General features: G+C 38.7%; 1 protein-coding gene across 6 annotated transcripts in view; it reads right to left on the bottom strand.

Annotated features, from left to right (window-relative positions):
- Positions 1-16,974, bottom strand: part of DLC1 (DLC1 Rho GTPase activating protein) — a 522,866-nt gene that overhangs the window by 188,438 nt on the left and 317,454 nt on the right. Inside the window, exon 1 of one of the 6 annotated variants that reach the window (XM_032288338.1) lies at positions 6,078-6,483. The exons of 4 other annotated variants lie outside the window; for them this stretch is intronic. Coding sequence is in view for 1 of the 2 variants with exons in the window: in XM_032288336.1 (XP_032144227.1) it covers positions 5,645-5,783 (139 nt within the window). In the remaining variant the exon portion in view is untranslated. Of the gene's footprint in view, positions 1-5,644; positions 5,927-6,077; positions 6,484-16,974 lie in introns of those variants that run through there. One more of the 6 variants, XM_032288336.1, reaches the window with a different exon arrangement.

Below are 16,974 nucleotides of genomic sequence, written 5' to 3' on the forward strand. Positions count from 1 at the left end.
CCTGTAATGTCAGCAATTTGGGAGGCTGAGGTGGGTGGATCATTTGAGGTCAGGAGTTCAAGACCAGCGTGGCCAACATGGTGAAACCCCACCTCTACTAAAAATACAAAAATTAACCTGGTGTGGTGGTGGGTGCCTGCAATGCCAGCTACTTGGGAGGCGTAGGCAGGAGAATCACTTGAACCAGGGAAGTGGAGATTGCAGTGACCCGAAATCATGCCACTGCACTCCAGCCTGGGTGACAGAGTGAAACACTGTCTCAAAAAAAAAAAACAAAAAAACTGGCATTTAATTTCTTTCAGCTTATTTGTTCATTGCACTGACTTTTTTTTTTTTTTTTTTTTTGAAATGGTTGCTCAGGCTGGAGTGCAGTGGCACAATCTTGGCTCATGGCAACCTCCACCTCCCAGGTTCAAGCCATTCTCCTACCTCAGCCTCCCGAGTAGCTGGGATTATAGGTGCCCACCAATACACCCAGCTAATTTTTGTATTTTTAGTAGAGATGGGGTTTCACCATGTTGGTCAGGCTGGTCTTGAACTCCTGACTTCGTGATCCACCCCCATTGGCCTCCCAAAGTTCTGAGATTACAGGCATGGGTCACTGTGCCCAGCCGTTGATTGCACTATCTAAACTGAAGAAAGTAGCTACTGTGCTGTGTAGTCTGAGCTTTGCCTGACATTCAGGCTCTCTCTTTCTAGCCTCAATTTTAATTTCTTTAATTTTTTCTTAGAGGCAGTCTTATCAGTCTGTCAGTCCAAACTTGTTTGTGGAGCTTTGTCAAATGTACATCAAGGAATTTCAGCAAGCTCATATAGGGGAGTCTAGTATCTCAGTCTGAGAATTTTTGACTACAGATATTTAAAAGCCATAGCAAGTATTAAACAGAGACTCAGGGGCCTGTGAACTTGGATGAGGAAACACTATGTTTTCATGTTCACTAAGTTCTAACTGAAATTGAACATTTCCTCCAAATATAAACATTGGCAAATTATCCTGCCCACCTGCAATGGTCTTAGCTGTCCCTGTGACTTTGTCACCAATAGAAATTGGACATTTGCATATCACTTTACAGTTGTCATATAGTAGAATGTCACTTACATTCATCCCTACTCCACAGTTATGATCACTATTAGACCTACTCCAGATTGTACATGATCGGCATCTTTCTGTCCACAGGTGTTCACGTGACCTCACTGGCCGACTACTGGGCGAACCTGTGCCTTTTGGTCATTCTGCCACCAAACAGTCAAATTATAGTTTCACAAATTGTAGGTTCACAATGTGAACATTGTCTTCCAGGATTCCTATATATAATGTGACAAAGAGGTGCACAGCTTAACGTTCTTAGTTGAGCTAAATAATGGCAGTGTATACATCATACCTTAAAAAATAGCTTTAACGGCCAGGCATGGTGGCTCACGCCTGTAATCCCAGCACTTTGGGAGGTTGAGGCTGACAGATCATGAGGCAGGAGTTTGAGGCCAGCCTGGACAACATGGTGAAAACCTGTCTCTACTAAAAATACAAAAATTAGCAGGGCGTGGTGGCACGTGCCTATAATCCCAGCTACTTGGGAGGCTGCGGGAGAAGAATCACTTGAACCTGGGAGGGGAGGTTGCAGTGAGCCAAGATCACACCACTGCACTCCAGCCTGGGCAACAGGGCAAGACTCCATCTCAAAAAAAAAAAAAAAAAAGCTTTTAACTTATACTTCTCTCCATATTTTAAATGCATTATCCTTTCATATAATTCATTCACGGTATACTAGTATATCATAATTTTATGTTTTGAATACTTTGAAAACTATTATTTCACTATAATTGGTTCCCTGTATAATTCTATATATTTTGTTTATGCATTTAAAAAGATTACTCTGAGAAGTGATCCATAGGGTTCACAAGAATGATAAAGAGATCCGTGGGCACACAAGCAGGCTACAAGGCCCTCTATGAAAGGATTAAGAGGCAACTGCCCTTCAGGAATGTAACGTACCCTGCTGACAAGATGTCCATGAATCAAAGGGGAGGGAGTGAGAGCACAGAGGAGCTTTAAGAGGGCAGCACACTTCATCCAGCAAAAAGCTGGCCTCTCCATCCGTCAACTACCATCATCCTGAAAGTTCGAATTCACTGAAAACCCAATACCATCCTCCACTTTCAGGAAAGAAGACAGAGTACTTTGGAGTTGGGAATAATGGTCTTACAGAGGATAGAGTAAGAGAGATCCCTGTGGGATGTAATTGGGCAGAAAAAGTGGATCATATTTAAAGGGGGGTGCAAGTAAGACAGACTGTTCTGTCCTTCCTCACAACCTGAAGGTCTTTTCCTAGTGACAATTCTGTATATTGTTTATGAAAGGCTGCAGGTGCTTAAAAATAACAGACAAGCTCCCTGTTTTATGTAGAAGGGAGTTTAAGACAAGGAGATGTAAATGATGGTTTTTCTACATGACATCATTTGGGATAACAGAACTGTGTGTGTGTGTGTGTGTGTGTGTGTGTGTGTGTCTAAGGGGAAAGTCGGGGGCGGAGAGAGAGAGAATACCTAACAAGGAAACTTAAAATGTGTCCCACGACCAAAACCTTCGGCTAGGTGAAAGAAACTGAAATCTCAGATTAGTTTTTAGAAACCTGATGAAAGTCAGGAAGGCAATAATCATCACAAAAATAGCATTCTAGGCACTGTTAAGTATTTTCTTCCAAAGACTTCAAAAACACTTTTTGCCTGTTATCTAATTAATTCCACAACATAAAGAAGAAGGTTTGGACTTTCTACTTTCCTCCATTCTGTACATGAAAGCCAGGTGGTGTGACATATAATAAAGATTTTTTCTGGTGTTTAGAGAGGTGACTTTTTGTGGATTGTTAGCAGCCATTATTTAACTTTTGGTCAGTGGAAGGGTTGAGTGCAGGGGAGAAGCTCAAGGAGAAGGGACGGAAGCAAGTGCTCTTGAGGTTTGGCTGTGCACCAAGTTGATCTCCATTTGACTAATTGAGCTTCCAGCCATAAGCCAAGAGTGAGGACACCAAAAGTATCCAGGTCCCCAAAAATCAGTTGTCATAGCCAAAGTATTTTTCTTTTTAGGTATTGTATCTGGATTCTCTGTTGTGTGAATTACTTCAGATGTCCACACTGCTCTTAGAAAACCTGGGCAATATTAGCTGGGCGCAGTGGCTCATGCCTGTAATCCCAGCACTTTGGAAGCCTGAGGTGTGTGGATCACAAGGTCAGGAGTTTGAGACCAGCCTGGCCAATCTGGTGAAATGCCATCTCTACTAAAAATACAAAAAAGTTAGCCAGGCATAGTGACATGCGCCTGTAGTTGTGGTTACTCAAGAGGTTGAGGCAGAAGAACGTCTTGAACCCGTAAGGCAGAGGTCGCAGTAAGCCAAGATTGCACCATTGCGTGCCAGCCTGGGCAACAGAGCGAGATTCTGTCTCAAAAAAAAAAAAAAAAAAAAAAAAAAAAAAAAAAAAAAAAAAGAAAAAGAAAAAAAGAAAAGAAAAGAAAACCTGGGCAACATAAATAATTCTTTCCCTCAGTGGACCTAGAACAGTAAAATTCCTATTTGCTGTTAGAGCTGTGAATTAAACATTTGATTTTTCAAAATGCATAAAAAGTAACCATTTTACTCTAAGTGGTCTTTTTTTTTTTTTTTTTGAGACGGAGTTTCGCTCTTGTTACCCAGGCTGGAGTGCAATGGTGCAATCTCGGCTCACCACAACCTCTGCCTCCTGGGTTCAAGCAATTCTCCTGCCTCAGCCTCCTGAGAAGCTGAGACTACAGGTGTGCACTGCCATGCCCAGCTAATTTTTGTATTTTTAGTAGAGACGGGGTTTTACCATGTTGACCAGGATGGTCTCGATCTTTTGACCTCATGATCCACCCACCTCGGCCTCCCAAAGTGCTGGGATTATAGGCATGAGCCACCTCTAAGTGTTTTTGCTAATTTCCACTTGCTGTTAAGTTTTGACTCCAAATATAGTATTAATATATAACAGACAAATGAGAAGAAAGAAAACAACTTTCCAGGGATAATATTCTTATTCTTAGAGGATATTATTCTCATCAGCTGTCAAAAGCTATTTATTTATGAAAATGTAAGAAGAAATCTCAGAAGCATAATATTTGAGTTAGTCTTTCAAATTAAAACATTAAACCACAAGTTATTTTTGCAATATATTTACTAAGAAATTATTTCTAGAATCTTTTCATTTGCGGCGTTGTTTATTAAACAAGACAACTACGAAGAAACTATCTTTTCTTTTAAATTGCCAACCAATTATAGTTGTGAATTTTTTACTCTCAAATCTATCTCTTCTTCTGATTAATTGCAAATGAGATAATACACCTTAAATAATTAAATAAAAACATATTGGAAAGTTGTATTTCTTTAGGATGCTACATTTTCTTCTAAAGCAATAATAAAATGGTTAAATATAAAATATTTTGCTCCCTTCTTTACCTGCTGGTTAGACTCGACATTGTTTACTTTTTCCATCAGTCCTGGGGAATATTGTTTAGTGTAACAGAGAGAAAGATTTTCATGTGTGTTCAGAACAAACTTAAGAGTCTATGATGGTATGAAACTAGCATGTTATCTCCACAATCTGCTTTATCACAATCACACACTTTAAATTTCCCCTCTTCAAGTCATGTCAGGACACTTATGTGAAAATCAAATGACCTTTTATTAAGAACACAATGCAGAACTCTGTATAGACTCTTAGAGGCCACTTCTAATGTTTTTAACTATTCAGACCTTCCTTCAGTATATGGAAAACAACCGGATTGACCAAAAAGGTTAAGAAAACATAATCTTTGACCTATCCATGTAGATGACATGGGAACACAGACTTAGAGAGCAAACAAGAAGGCACCATAAATGCTATTGCAAAACCCTGCCGGAATTTGGAGAGTGTTTTCATATCATGGTGAGATGCTATTTTATCCCAACATAAGAATCAGACAGAAGTTTCTGTCTCCTGACTGGACCCCTGCAAACAGTCTACCATTTGGTTGCTGTCACATGAGCCCTAGAACATTTGAATTGCAGCACTGTATTTATGTTTTATTATATTTCAAACGCCTGCCTCTGGCGTACCTGACACACTCTTGGAAGCGAGAGTAGCTCCAGGCTGCCAGAGGAAATGCCAGCAGGCTTTCACTGGGCAGCGCCCATCACTCCACTGCCACACAGACCTGCCAGGCTCCTCTCCTGTGCACACGCCAGGCCACCTCACACCTGATCAGCTTCAGCTCCAAAGCTGACCCCAGACAGCCCCACAGAGCTCAGGGCTTTTGCGGCAGTGGTTCATCACCGCCGATTTCTGAACACTCACAAGGACCTTGCTTCTCTTTTCAAGGTTAACCCCACAGCTCTCATAATTCCTTATCTAGAAATAATCAGACCAGTAACCAGAGAGGCATTACACAAAACAAACAAATACACAAAAATCTCAGCACTCCATTAACGTTAATTACTAGGGAAAGGGAGGCTGCACACACTGCCATGACAGTCATGAAACTTCATCCAGCTGATGTGATCATTAATGATCCAAGCTCATCACTGCGTCTTCGCAGTAAATTGTTTTCTTTTTAACACCCCTCACCCCCGGTCCCCAATCCCCCTCCGCCTCTCACCTGCCAGCCGTCTGTCTCTGGTATTTTTCCAAATGACATCCAGGGCTCTGGCCGTGGAGTCCCTGATGTGATCGCTAAAGGACCTCCGGAGAGGGGCTCGCAGGGGGCGCGCCATCACGTGGGCCTCGGGATCCCCCATCCACCCGCAGACGCCTTCAGCGCAGCCCGGGCACAGAGACCAAGCCTCCGTCCTCCGCCCCGCGCTGTCCTCCCGGCCGCGGGCTGTCGCCTGCCTTCAGGAGGCCGGCATTGCGGCTGGCACTGCGGCCCTGGGAAGCGCCGACTGCAGGCGGCCTCCTGGCCCACAGCCAAGCGCGCGCGGCGGCCACATCTGGAAAGGCTTACCCTGCGCCGGCGACACCCTCGCGGGGCGCGCGAACTGCAGCCCGGCTGTCCGGAGGCGTCTCGCTTCCTGTGTAACCCAATGACTCACCTGGGTCCGCGCCGGGCTGCTCGTCGGTCACATAGCAGGTCTCCCCTTCAGGGGCAGCCCAGGTGACCTGGCATTTTCAAAGGAAGCGCAGCGCCAGAGGCAAGCAAGCGGCGGGGACGTGAGAGGGTGGGGCTGGCAGGTGGCCTTGTCTTTAACTTTCAAGGTTGATTCTCCAGAACAGTTGCATTTGAGGAGCTCATTTTCTATCTCACTCATGGTTTTAGAATAGGCAGTTGATGAGATAGAAAGGTCAACCTTTAGTTGTGGTTGTGGGAAGGAAGATATGGCTGGAAGGAGCATTTTACAGATCAATCTGGAGTCTCCCTAAGAAATGGTGACCTGAGAGGCTAGGCACTGTGGCTGACGCCTGTAATCCCAGCAATTTGAGAGGCTGAGGCTGGAGGATCATTTGAGGCCAGGAGTTTGAGCCCAGCTTGGGCCACAAACAAGACCCCACCCCTACAAAAAATTAGGCAGGCATGGTCCTGAGACATGCACCTGCGGTCTCAGCTACTTGGGAGGCTGAGAGGGAAAATAGCTTGAGCCTAGGAGTTCCAGGCTGCAGTGAGCTGTGATCACCCCACTGCACTCCAGCCTGGGGGACAGGGCAAGACCCTGTCTCTAAAATAAATAAATAAATAAATAAACAGACACCTGAATTTTAAAATATTGATCAGCTCTTCACACTTTCTCTCTAACCATACTTCTACTTACTGTGGTTTAATCAAGTCACTCTAGGTTTTGCCCTTTAAAAAGGTTCAAATATCCCCTAATTTTGTGAATCTTCTAGTTCCAAGTAAGTAAACTTCCTCATTACAATTGCGTGTCACAGACTTGCCCCACGAAATGTAAAAAAAGTGTCAAGCGCTGTGATATCAAAATATGTGCCAACTTCTTCTTTTACAAGTTACGTTTCTTAGTTTCTAAAATGCCAAATCTATTTCTACGCCAATGAATTTGGCAGAATTTTTGCCTTTTAAATGCATTATGAATCCTCTTTTCTTACTGTCTATCAAATCTTACCTTATAATGTTCAAGGTTTGGCAGGGAAGCTTAATATTGGCATAAGATAGCATCTAAGGGCCGGTTCATAACCTTTGCAAGATGAGATAATGCTGTAAAAACACTTTGTAAATTGCAAGAAGCCATGCAAATGCTAATTATTACCATAATTAGTTTTACATACAAAGTCGTTTTCAACCCACGCTAATCTCCTGAGTCTTCTAATTTCTACAACATGCATCATTTTCACCATATATCTTTGACAACTTAATTATACCAAAGATGATTATGAAAATAGTGAGATTGTGCTCATGAATTATAACATTAGTACCAATGCTTATTAGTTACCCATATGTTCTAAACTGTATTGTTCCCAAACTGTTAAAGCTCATGAGTGTCCCACATTGAGAATGTACTTCATGATAGATATCCACGTCTTTGCCTTATCGTTGGACTTGGCATACATACACAGAGGTCTATATAGTTCAGCATGCTAACTACTGAACTATATAGACCTCTATGCTTGCAAGAGCCAATTCCAAATGAAAATCCTCTATTAAAGATTTTCAGAAAATGTGATGGCCTAATGCCTGGCTCCATTCTAAAACTATGTCTCCAAAGTTTGTGTGTGTTTATCCTTCAAAGAGATCTGGGCACATTGAAGCATGTTGAGTCATGTCATCTGGATCTGTTTTGCAGAGGAATGGCACGAAGTACCCATGGCATGGTAGTGCCCTTCACCAGATACTGTTTTAGGCATGCAGAACGTTAGGATGAATAAGACCTCAACTCTGTCTTTGGGGAGGAAATATCACATTGACCACAGATAATTCCAACATAATGTGATAAGTTTCAAGGTAGAGGCATGTTCAAAGTGTTATGCAAAATGTTATAGGAAGAGAGAGCAAAATGCAGCCTGAATTTCTAACTCCTGTTAGGCACTGACCTCACCTGAATTTCCAATCTAGATCTTTGATACAGTCAGGGACACAATCATTCCCAGTATGAATAAGAACAGTTGATTGTTTGAGTCATGCAAAGTGGCTAACTATAATGATAGGAAGCTTTTCTATAGCTAAACCCAGAAAGGGAGGGGAGCAGTAAAGGGAAATAAGCATTCATTAAGTCCCTATAATGTATTGTAAACCCTTCTAGAGTGGTATATAGACTAGGGCGTCATCAGAGATTGACTATACATCAGAGTATATAGACTAGCAAGTATAGGTATTATTATCACTTTTTTAGAGATGAGGAAACTTGAAGCTTAGAAAGAAAATAAATTTGAAAAAGGTTAGATAGTAAGTGACAGATCCAGGATTCATACCTGGAGCTGTCTGTGTCCAAAACTCATTAGCTTCCTAAGCAACTTGGTTGGTCTTAATGATAGTGATCCATTAGTGTTCTCTAGGCTCAGTTGATACTAAGCTATGAGCTAATGCTCTTTAATCTTAGCCAGATGAAATAACCAACTGGACCTAGGATGTGGCAGAAATCTGAGTCTGCAGATGGGTTTGAGGTGATCCCCACTATGGACATTAAAAAGCAATGAGCCAAGAGAATCAAGGTCTAGTTCAACACATACTGTTTAACAATAGAGCCCTCAGGTCTAATCTCCAGATTGTTATAAAACAACCCTCTTCCTCTTAGCAACACACTCTCTCTAGGACAGTACTCACAGTTCTTCAATGAAGCTCATCTCAGTAAGTGTCAGAAACACCTGCCTATTCCTAGTGCAGGTTGCATTAGGTAGAATGATCCACAGATCTAACCTATCTAAGAGATTTTTATGTTTTATCTTTTTCAAAGGAAACCTCATGGCATACATGTAAATTTTATTGGCAGAGTATTTTTGAGCAAGGCAAACTTTAGTTATAGATTTTACCATAGGCCAACGTAGAGCTGGCAACTTGGCCTCTATTTCTGACAACTCACTAAGTCCAAATTTCACTGTGAGGGTATTTCAACCCCTATGGATGAATCTCAGCAACATTTCATGGGTATGATGTAAAGACCATTCTAATACATAACCAATTTTAAATTATTCTTATATTTTACTTTCTTTGTAGGCCACTAGAAACGCTACACCCAGAAAAGGTGCTGCTTAGAATTCTGCCATTTATACAATAATTCCTCAAGTTGTATTTCCACAAATTTCAAACTATCCCAGTTTTCTGTGACACTAAGAGGTGAGGATGGTTCGTGATAATTAGTGTTGTCTCAGCCTCGTAGGTAGAACAAGTGGGAATATGAGGCATTCATTGGTTTTTCAAGATCCCACTAGGAATCATAAGAAAAATGAGAATAATGACATTATGCTTTGATAGGTTTTCAGTTTCTTATTTCTGTGATAAAGGATTAGTTTCAGCCATTTGGAGGAGGTGCTGTTTGACTAGAGAAACTGTGTAAAATCTTCCAGATCCCTAGAGAGCAGAGGCTCTAGTCTGTATACTAAGCTAGAGATTCTGGTTTAAGTAAGTTCTAGTATTTTCCATATAAGAAAACCATCCTGCTTTGGTAATGCATTACCGATTTAATTTAGTCTGGTGTATACATTTTATCTTATTGAAAACAAAATTTTTAATTTCATAGTGTTTCTAGGTTCCATCTTCTTTGATTTAATGTTAGGGACCTCTTATTTTCCAAGCCTGTGTAACATAAATCCACTTTGGTGTTATGGCCACTGTTGCTGATGAAACTCACTTAAACCTTCTTTGGACCAATTAGAACACTCGGGACTACCTAAAGTGCTGGAAGATCCTTTCAAAATAATGCAAATCAGGATGGGAAATGAAAAGTTTATTAAGAGTCAATACCATGTCTGGATCTGGGTCTTCGGCATAGAAAAAAAATGAGTATAACCCCATTTGGTAAAGCCCTATGAATGATCCAGCCCCTGCAACAGGACAGCAGGCTTAGTGAATGGTAGTGCCTACAAGCATAATAGATCTACCTAAAGTGCTATAACTCTTCACTGTGTAGGTATCCAATAGTCCATGACAAGGATTATTCATAGAACGAAGCCTCTGTAACTCTGAAGGATGTCTAAATGGTTTCTGGTTATTGTGATAACTGGAGGGCTGCTTTCATTTGGAAATGTTTAGTTAATATAATCATCTTTAGTACATTTGCTCTGGCAACTGGCGATTTTACCTGTTAATCTGCTTCTACATTTGGAACACTAAGGATCCCACTGAATTTGGTTGAGGATCTTCTTTGTGATAAACTCTGTTAAATGTTCTTGACCAAAGGACTCAAATCAAGGTGGCTTGCACTACTAGGTGTATATTGATGTTTGATAGACCAACAGATTACACTTGATTTTTTTCAAATTGATCATTTCTGACCTGGGGGCAAACAAAATTATTCCTGCAAGGCAGGAAGAAAGTCTTGGAATCTATATGTGCATTTATGCATATGGTTATTTAAATATTTCCATTTTTGGATGATGTACAAAGCAAATATGTAGTGTGATTTATAGACATAATTTATGTATAAATAAACATATACACTGGGGTTCTATGCTCAGAAAGATTTACTGAGAGGACTGGTGATCAAAGTTTAGAGACTTGTTCTACAACTTCTGATATATACCAAAATCACACTATCTTTCAAAGTAAAATAAACTTGGAGGGCATACTGTTGAATATATCTATAAGGGGAAAGGCTGCAATAAAACAAGAAGTGAATGTTAGGGAAGAAAAATGACTTCTTTTTCTTCTTGATTCATGAAACAATGTCTTATTTCCTTTTGACTGCTGAATCTCAGTAACTATCTATGCTTTCTGAAGCAAAGATTTCTACCTGGGCTACGAAAAGTCACCTTGCCTGTGAAAAAGAGGGCTTAGTTTCAATTCTGCCCCTTGCCAGATTTGTGATCTTGGGATGGCATTTTGTTTTCTCATTTGCTAATGAGAGTATTGACTAAATCATTTATTCTGGCTGAGATTTGAGGGTGGGAGAGGAAGATATCAGAATTACATGGACTGGGGACTTGTCCCTTCTGTTAGAATGGACTGAAAAGTTTAAACAACTCTACTGAGCTAGATGTTCTCATTCTACTTGAGAAAACCTCAGCAGAATTGTAACTATTAGTATATATAATTGGCCATTTTAATGCTTTCCTCAAGCTATTTTCAAGTTGCTTAGAACATCCTGGAGCTGTTTGGGTTTAATCCTCTCTTGATGGTTTCTTTTCCATTTTCTGTAGTTGAAACTCTAGTTTTTGATATGAAAATTTTTAGCAGAGAGGGAGGAAATAAAACATGTTAGAAAAAGGAAAGAGGATGTAGTGATGCCCTCAGATTTTTTTTCCTATGTCATGATTTCAGATTTTCTTTTCTGTTATAATTTCATAGGGTTAAACATTTTCAATTTCTATAGAAAAATCAACAATAATAGTGTACCAAAAATAATGCAAAAATTTTATAACTTATATTACCTTAGCAAGAACAGAATATCTAATAGTAAAATAATTTTAGATACAGTTAAAACTTTAGGGGAAAATAATTTCCTTTACATTTTTCTTCATTTTATTCCTATTTTTATTCTTTCTTTTATCCTTTCATTTTTCTATCTTTTATTTTTCACCATGTAAAATTACAGTGTGTTGGTAAAGAAGTCCAGCATTATAGCATAAACCACAGAGCTATAATTTCTCTGCTCACTCAGATTTAAAGTATATTATGATTACTTGAATTGCTTTTAAATTGTGGTTATTGCAATTCATACTAGCTGTTTTATGTATCTTTTTTGTTGAGATTGAAATAAAAATATGAATCCCTTGTTGATTCTAAATTAGAAGACTTCCTTCTGAGAAAAAACCAAAAACTCAGATAGTATTTTACCTTCATATACACTCATTGCCATAAATGTCCATAAAGAATGACAGTTGTTACTTTTGGATTATAAAAATTATCAGCCATCTCAAATAACATACCTACACTAACAATAAAATCAAAAACAGTTTTGGATAATTGATGTCTGTTATACTCAAGTGTATAATTCAGGGATGATTTAAAAGTCAGACCAAAGAGGAACCCAAATATTTCTCTATGTTAACATAACCTGTTGATTATACTTTTTTGACCATAGTATTAATAAATGTCATATATTGTGATAGGCTCAAAACATTGCAATATCAACTAGCTTGAATGTTTCTGTAAAAAGGTATTTGCAGGTTGACTTCTGCATGTGAAAGGATCCTACTGAAACATACACCAACATACACACACATACAAAACAAAAACACAACTTTTTTTTTCCAGAAAATGTACAATAAGTTGTGCAGTACTGTAATCTCTGAGAGAAGGTTTAAAAAAAAATAGATAAGCCTGACCATTGCTCCAACACCAACCCTGCCTATGGGCAATTATGGGGCCACAGAGTAAAGAGAGGAAAACCAAACATAATCTGACAGCTTTCTTTCTTTCTTTTCTCTTTCTTTTCTTTCCTTCTTTCTTTTCTTTCCCCCTTTCCTTCCTTTCCTTCCCTTCCCTTCCCTCCACCTTTCTCTTCTTTCCTTCCTTCCTTTCCTCCCTCCTTCCCTCCTTCCCTCCTTCCTTCCCTCCTTCCCACCTTCTCTTTCTTTCCTTTTCTTTTTCCTTTTCTTTCTTCTTTCCTTTGTTTCACTCTGTTGCCCAGGCTGGAGTGCAGTGGTGCAATCCCTGCTCACTGCAACTTCTGCATCCTGGCCTCAGGCAGTCCTCCCACTGCAGCCTCTTGAGTAACCAGGACTACAGGTGCACACCATTATGCCTAGCTAATTTTTTAATGTTTTGTAGCGATCAGGTCTTGCCCAGGGTAGTCTCAAACTCATGGGCTCAAGTGATCTTCCCACCTCAGCCTCCCAAAGTACTGAGATTACAGATATTAGGCATTCAGCCTGACCTAGCAGTCTTGAGGTGACAGAGATCAGAGTTTAGGGGAATGAAGGCAGCTAGAGTTCATAGGGCAGAGTATCAAAGAAGACGGAGTGGAACAAAGAGTCAGATCTGCAGAGCGGTCTTCCCAAGCCTTTGGCTGAATACAGATTGGTACCAGCATGAGAAGGAACTCTCCAAGGCTAGGAAAGAAACCCTGGAAATCAGTGGAATGGAGTCACTTCCAGTCCAGTGGAAGTGCAGTCACTTCCTGGATGTCACACAAGGCTGGCATTAGTTTGTGTTCCAACCAGTGAGTATGAAGAGATCTCATGATATAGGGGGCATTAGGATAGAATCCCCGAAGTGTCATGGCTCAGTAGTGGGGCTAAATTTGTCCTAAAATAAAGATGGCTTTGGACCTGATAGCAGAAGAATGAAAAAAAAATAAATAAATAAAAATAACAACAGAAAGCACTGAAATAAAAAAGCCAACAAATAGTTTAGAAGAACAAAACCTGGTTCTTTGAAGAGATCAATACAATTGCTTAATCTCTAGTCAGATCAACTAAAAGTAAAGAGTGAGTTTAGCAAGATCACAGGATTGAAGATTAATATACAAAATCAATTGTATTTTCATATACTAGCAATGAACATTTCATAGTTAGAATAAAAAATAGCATGCATGATTAAAAATATGAAATACTTAGAGATATATTCAATAAAATATTTGTACAAAAAATTGTACACTGAAAACTACAAAATATTGTTAAGAGAAATTGAAGAAAATCTAAATAGAGATGTATCATTTATGTATTTGAAGATAATATTGATAAGTTGTTAATTCTTTCAAACTATAGATTCAACACAAAAACCAATAAAAATTCCAGCAGGTTGTTCTGTTTGTCTGTTTGTATAACTGACAAGTTGATGCTAATTTATATGGAAATAGAAAAGACCTAAAGGAGCCAAAACAATTTTGAAAATGAAGAGTGATGTTGAAAGATTTATACTACCTGATTCCAAGATTTACTATAAAGCTACAGTAATCAAGACAGGGTAGTATTGTTATAACACTAGAAACATAGACTAATGGAACAGAACAAAGATTCTAGAAATAAATTCATACTATATGGTCAGTTGGTATTTTTTATAATGGTGTTCAAGTAAGCTAATGGAGGGAAGATAATCTACCTGAAATAGGTTATCAACAAATGGGGTGCTGGGGCAGTTGGATAACCATATGGATAAAGGAAAACAAAAACAAAAAAACCCATGAGCATTACCTCACACCTAAAACAAACATTAACTCTAAATGGAATACAGACCAGAGTAGGAGTAAAACTAAGACTTGTAGAAATTCTCTGACCTTCTTCTTCCAAACACATTTTAACAAATGGGCAAAAGGTTTGAACTGATACATCACAAAAGAAGATATATGAATGGCCAATAAGGACATGAAAAGATGCCCAACCTTATAAGTCATTAGGGAAATGCAAATTAAAGCCACACTGAGATACCATTACATAAAAAATTAAAAATACTGACCATACTAAGTGTTGGAGAGAAGGTGGAACAACTGAAATTCTTACACATTGCTGGTGGGAATGTAAAAAGGTTTAAGCAATTTGGAAACAGTTTGAAAGTTTCTTACAAAGTTAAGTGTATCTCACCAATGAATTCCACTCCTAGGAATTACTAAAGATATATAAAAATATATGTTTGTACAAATGCCTTTTTCCACTTATAGATAATTCTACAAAAGGCAAGGCTGTAGTGACAGAGATCAGCTAAGTGCTTGCCAGAGGCTGGGAATGGGGTGAATGTGAGATGGAATGGGGTGAACTGCTTGGTATGTGAAAGAATTTTTAGGGGCAATGATGAAAAGCAAGGCGATAAACTGGGGAAATATTTGTACCATAAATATTTGTACTATAAGCAATACAGTGTTATCTATAATAAAGCACTTGTGCAAATCAAAAAGCAATATAGAAACAAATAGAAAAATTGATAGATTTATGAATAAGCATTTCACAGAACATATAAAAGTGATAGAATTGGGAAATAGAAGCTCAGTGTTCAAACTTTGATATCAACAAAAATTGTCTAACCAAAGCAAACTGTCAGAACCCTTAATCTCTGAAAATTAGATACATGACTTCATAGGGAGGTGGAGAGAAGGTAGTTTTTCTATCACCAGAGAAAAAATTGCTGTTTAAGGAATAATCACTGGCTTGGAGTATGTACATACATACCCATGCTTTGTTAATTGGATTAAATTTTATTATAATAAAGAAGTTTGAGTATCAATAATAAAATGTATTTTAATGGTTTCATGAAAGAGTCATTTTATATTGAATTATTAGTAGTATCAATTTATTCATTATAAAAGTATAAAAACATGTCAACTCAATAATGATGTTTCTATTGTATTGCATTATTATATAAGAATATGTTGTTTATATGGATATATATTCCTTTTCAAGGCACACAATGTAACCTGAAAAAAATACTTATTAAAGTGAACAGGCATTTTGCTAAGATTAGCAGCAAAAGGATGTGAATTTTCACAGTCTTTCTGATAGCCAAAAACCTTTTCAGTATTTTGAAATAGAAAAAAAACAGAAAAAAAAAATGAAAAAAATAAAACTCTTACTCTTCCAATTGGCATACAAAATGCTAAAGACAAGTGAGAAGAAGGGAAAAAAGAAAGCCCTTGATAAAAGGAAAACTAGAATTGTGGGAGATGGAACCTCATGATCTTTTTGCATGAGTTGAAACTGTACAGGAGATGATAGTCTGCCAACTTCACAGGGAAGAGGGGATCTGAGGTGAAGGTTGAGCACACTAGAGACTGAAGAACAAATGCAGATGGTAAAAGACTGTGGAGATTTTTAGCAAATTCTTCTTTTGTATAGATTCCTTTTTTCTGTGGGGGTGGGAGAGACTTCCGTTAATTCATTTAAGAAACATGGTGGGAATCAAAGAAATCTGATGCCTTCACTGATTCCCTAATCTCTTGAACTAAAGACATGAGAAGCTCTGACTCTAACTTTCCCTCCCATTTCTTACTGGCTTGGGCTTTCTGGCCTCTGAAACTAATCAACGTGTGGCCAATTCAACGCATGGCTGGTCAATGTCTACAGAGATGGTCAAAGATGAGCACAGAAATGGAAAGGAAACATTCAGAACCTTCTTAATTTTATGTCTGTTGAATCTAATGATAAAAACTTTGGCTTCTATTTTATGTTTTCTTTTCCAATTTTATTTTTCTAATACTTTATTTTCATTATATTTTAAAATGATATGGGTTAAAGAAATCAATCACCAAATACAGTTTGGAAAACCCTACTTTGAAGTACAAGTCTAAAGTATATGAGTAGCTCTAGAGGGAGAGAAAAGGTCACTGTTTTGTGAAGTTTTGAAATCAGCCTCTGAATTAAATCCTTGTTGGTTATTTGTACATCTCTCATTTTTGTTATTTATGTGGAAAAGAAGCAGTAGTAAGCATTGTTAACATTTCAGTTGGAAATTGAAAAACAAACCTCCAAAGGAAACAGAGGTATTTTTGGAATTTCATGCACAATTTGTGTTTCACATCTGGCACCAAGACTAGATCGCCAATGATACAAGAATATTGAAAACTGCAACAGATTAATAAGAATTAATATTCTTAGTAAAAATTATAGTCACTCTTTGGGGCCTGTTGGAGTCTGGAACCATCCATTTTTCCAGTCTTCTCTCCTTCCAAACACAAACTCTAGGCTCCAGCTGGCTGGGCTATACATTTGCATCACAGTGCCTCATGCATTTCCCATTCTTCTAATTTTGCCAACACCATATTCCTTGCCTAGAAATGCCTCAGGTCTTCCTTTCCAGTATTTCAGTGCTTTTATCCCCCATCAGCTAAATGTCCAGAGACTCTTGAGTATCTTACCACCTAGCTGTTACTGCTAATCTTGCTCAGCAGGCTGTGAGCATCTTCAAAGGATGTGCCATCAAGGTCTAGAATAAGGAGATCCTGAGACAACTGAAAA

This window comes from Sapajus apella, unplaced genomic scaffold (genome assembly GCF_009761245.1).
Source record: "Sapajus apella isolate SASKATOON/1434 unplaced genomic scaffold, GSC_monkey_1.0 scaffold21, whole genome shotgun sequence".
Lineage (NCBI taxonomy): Eukaryota > Metazoa > Chordata > Mammalia > Primates > Cebidae > Sapajus > Sapajus apella.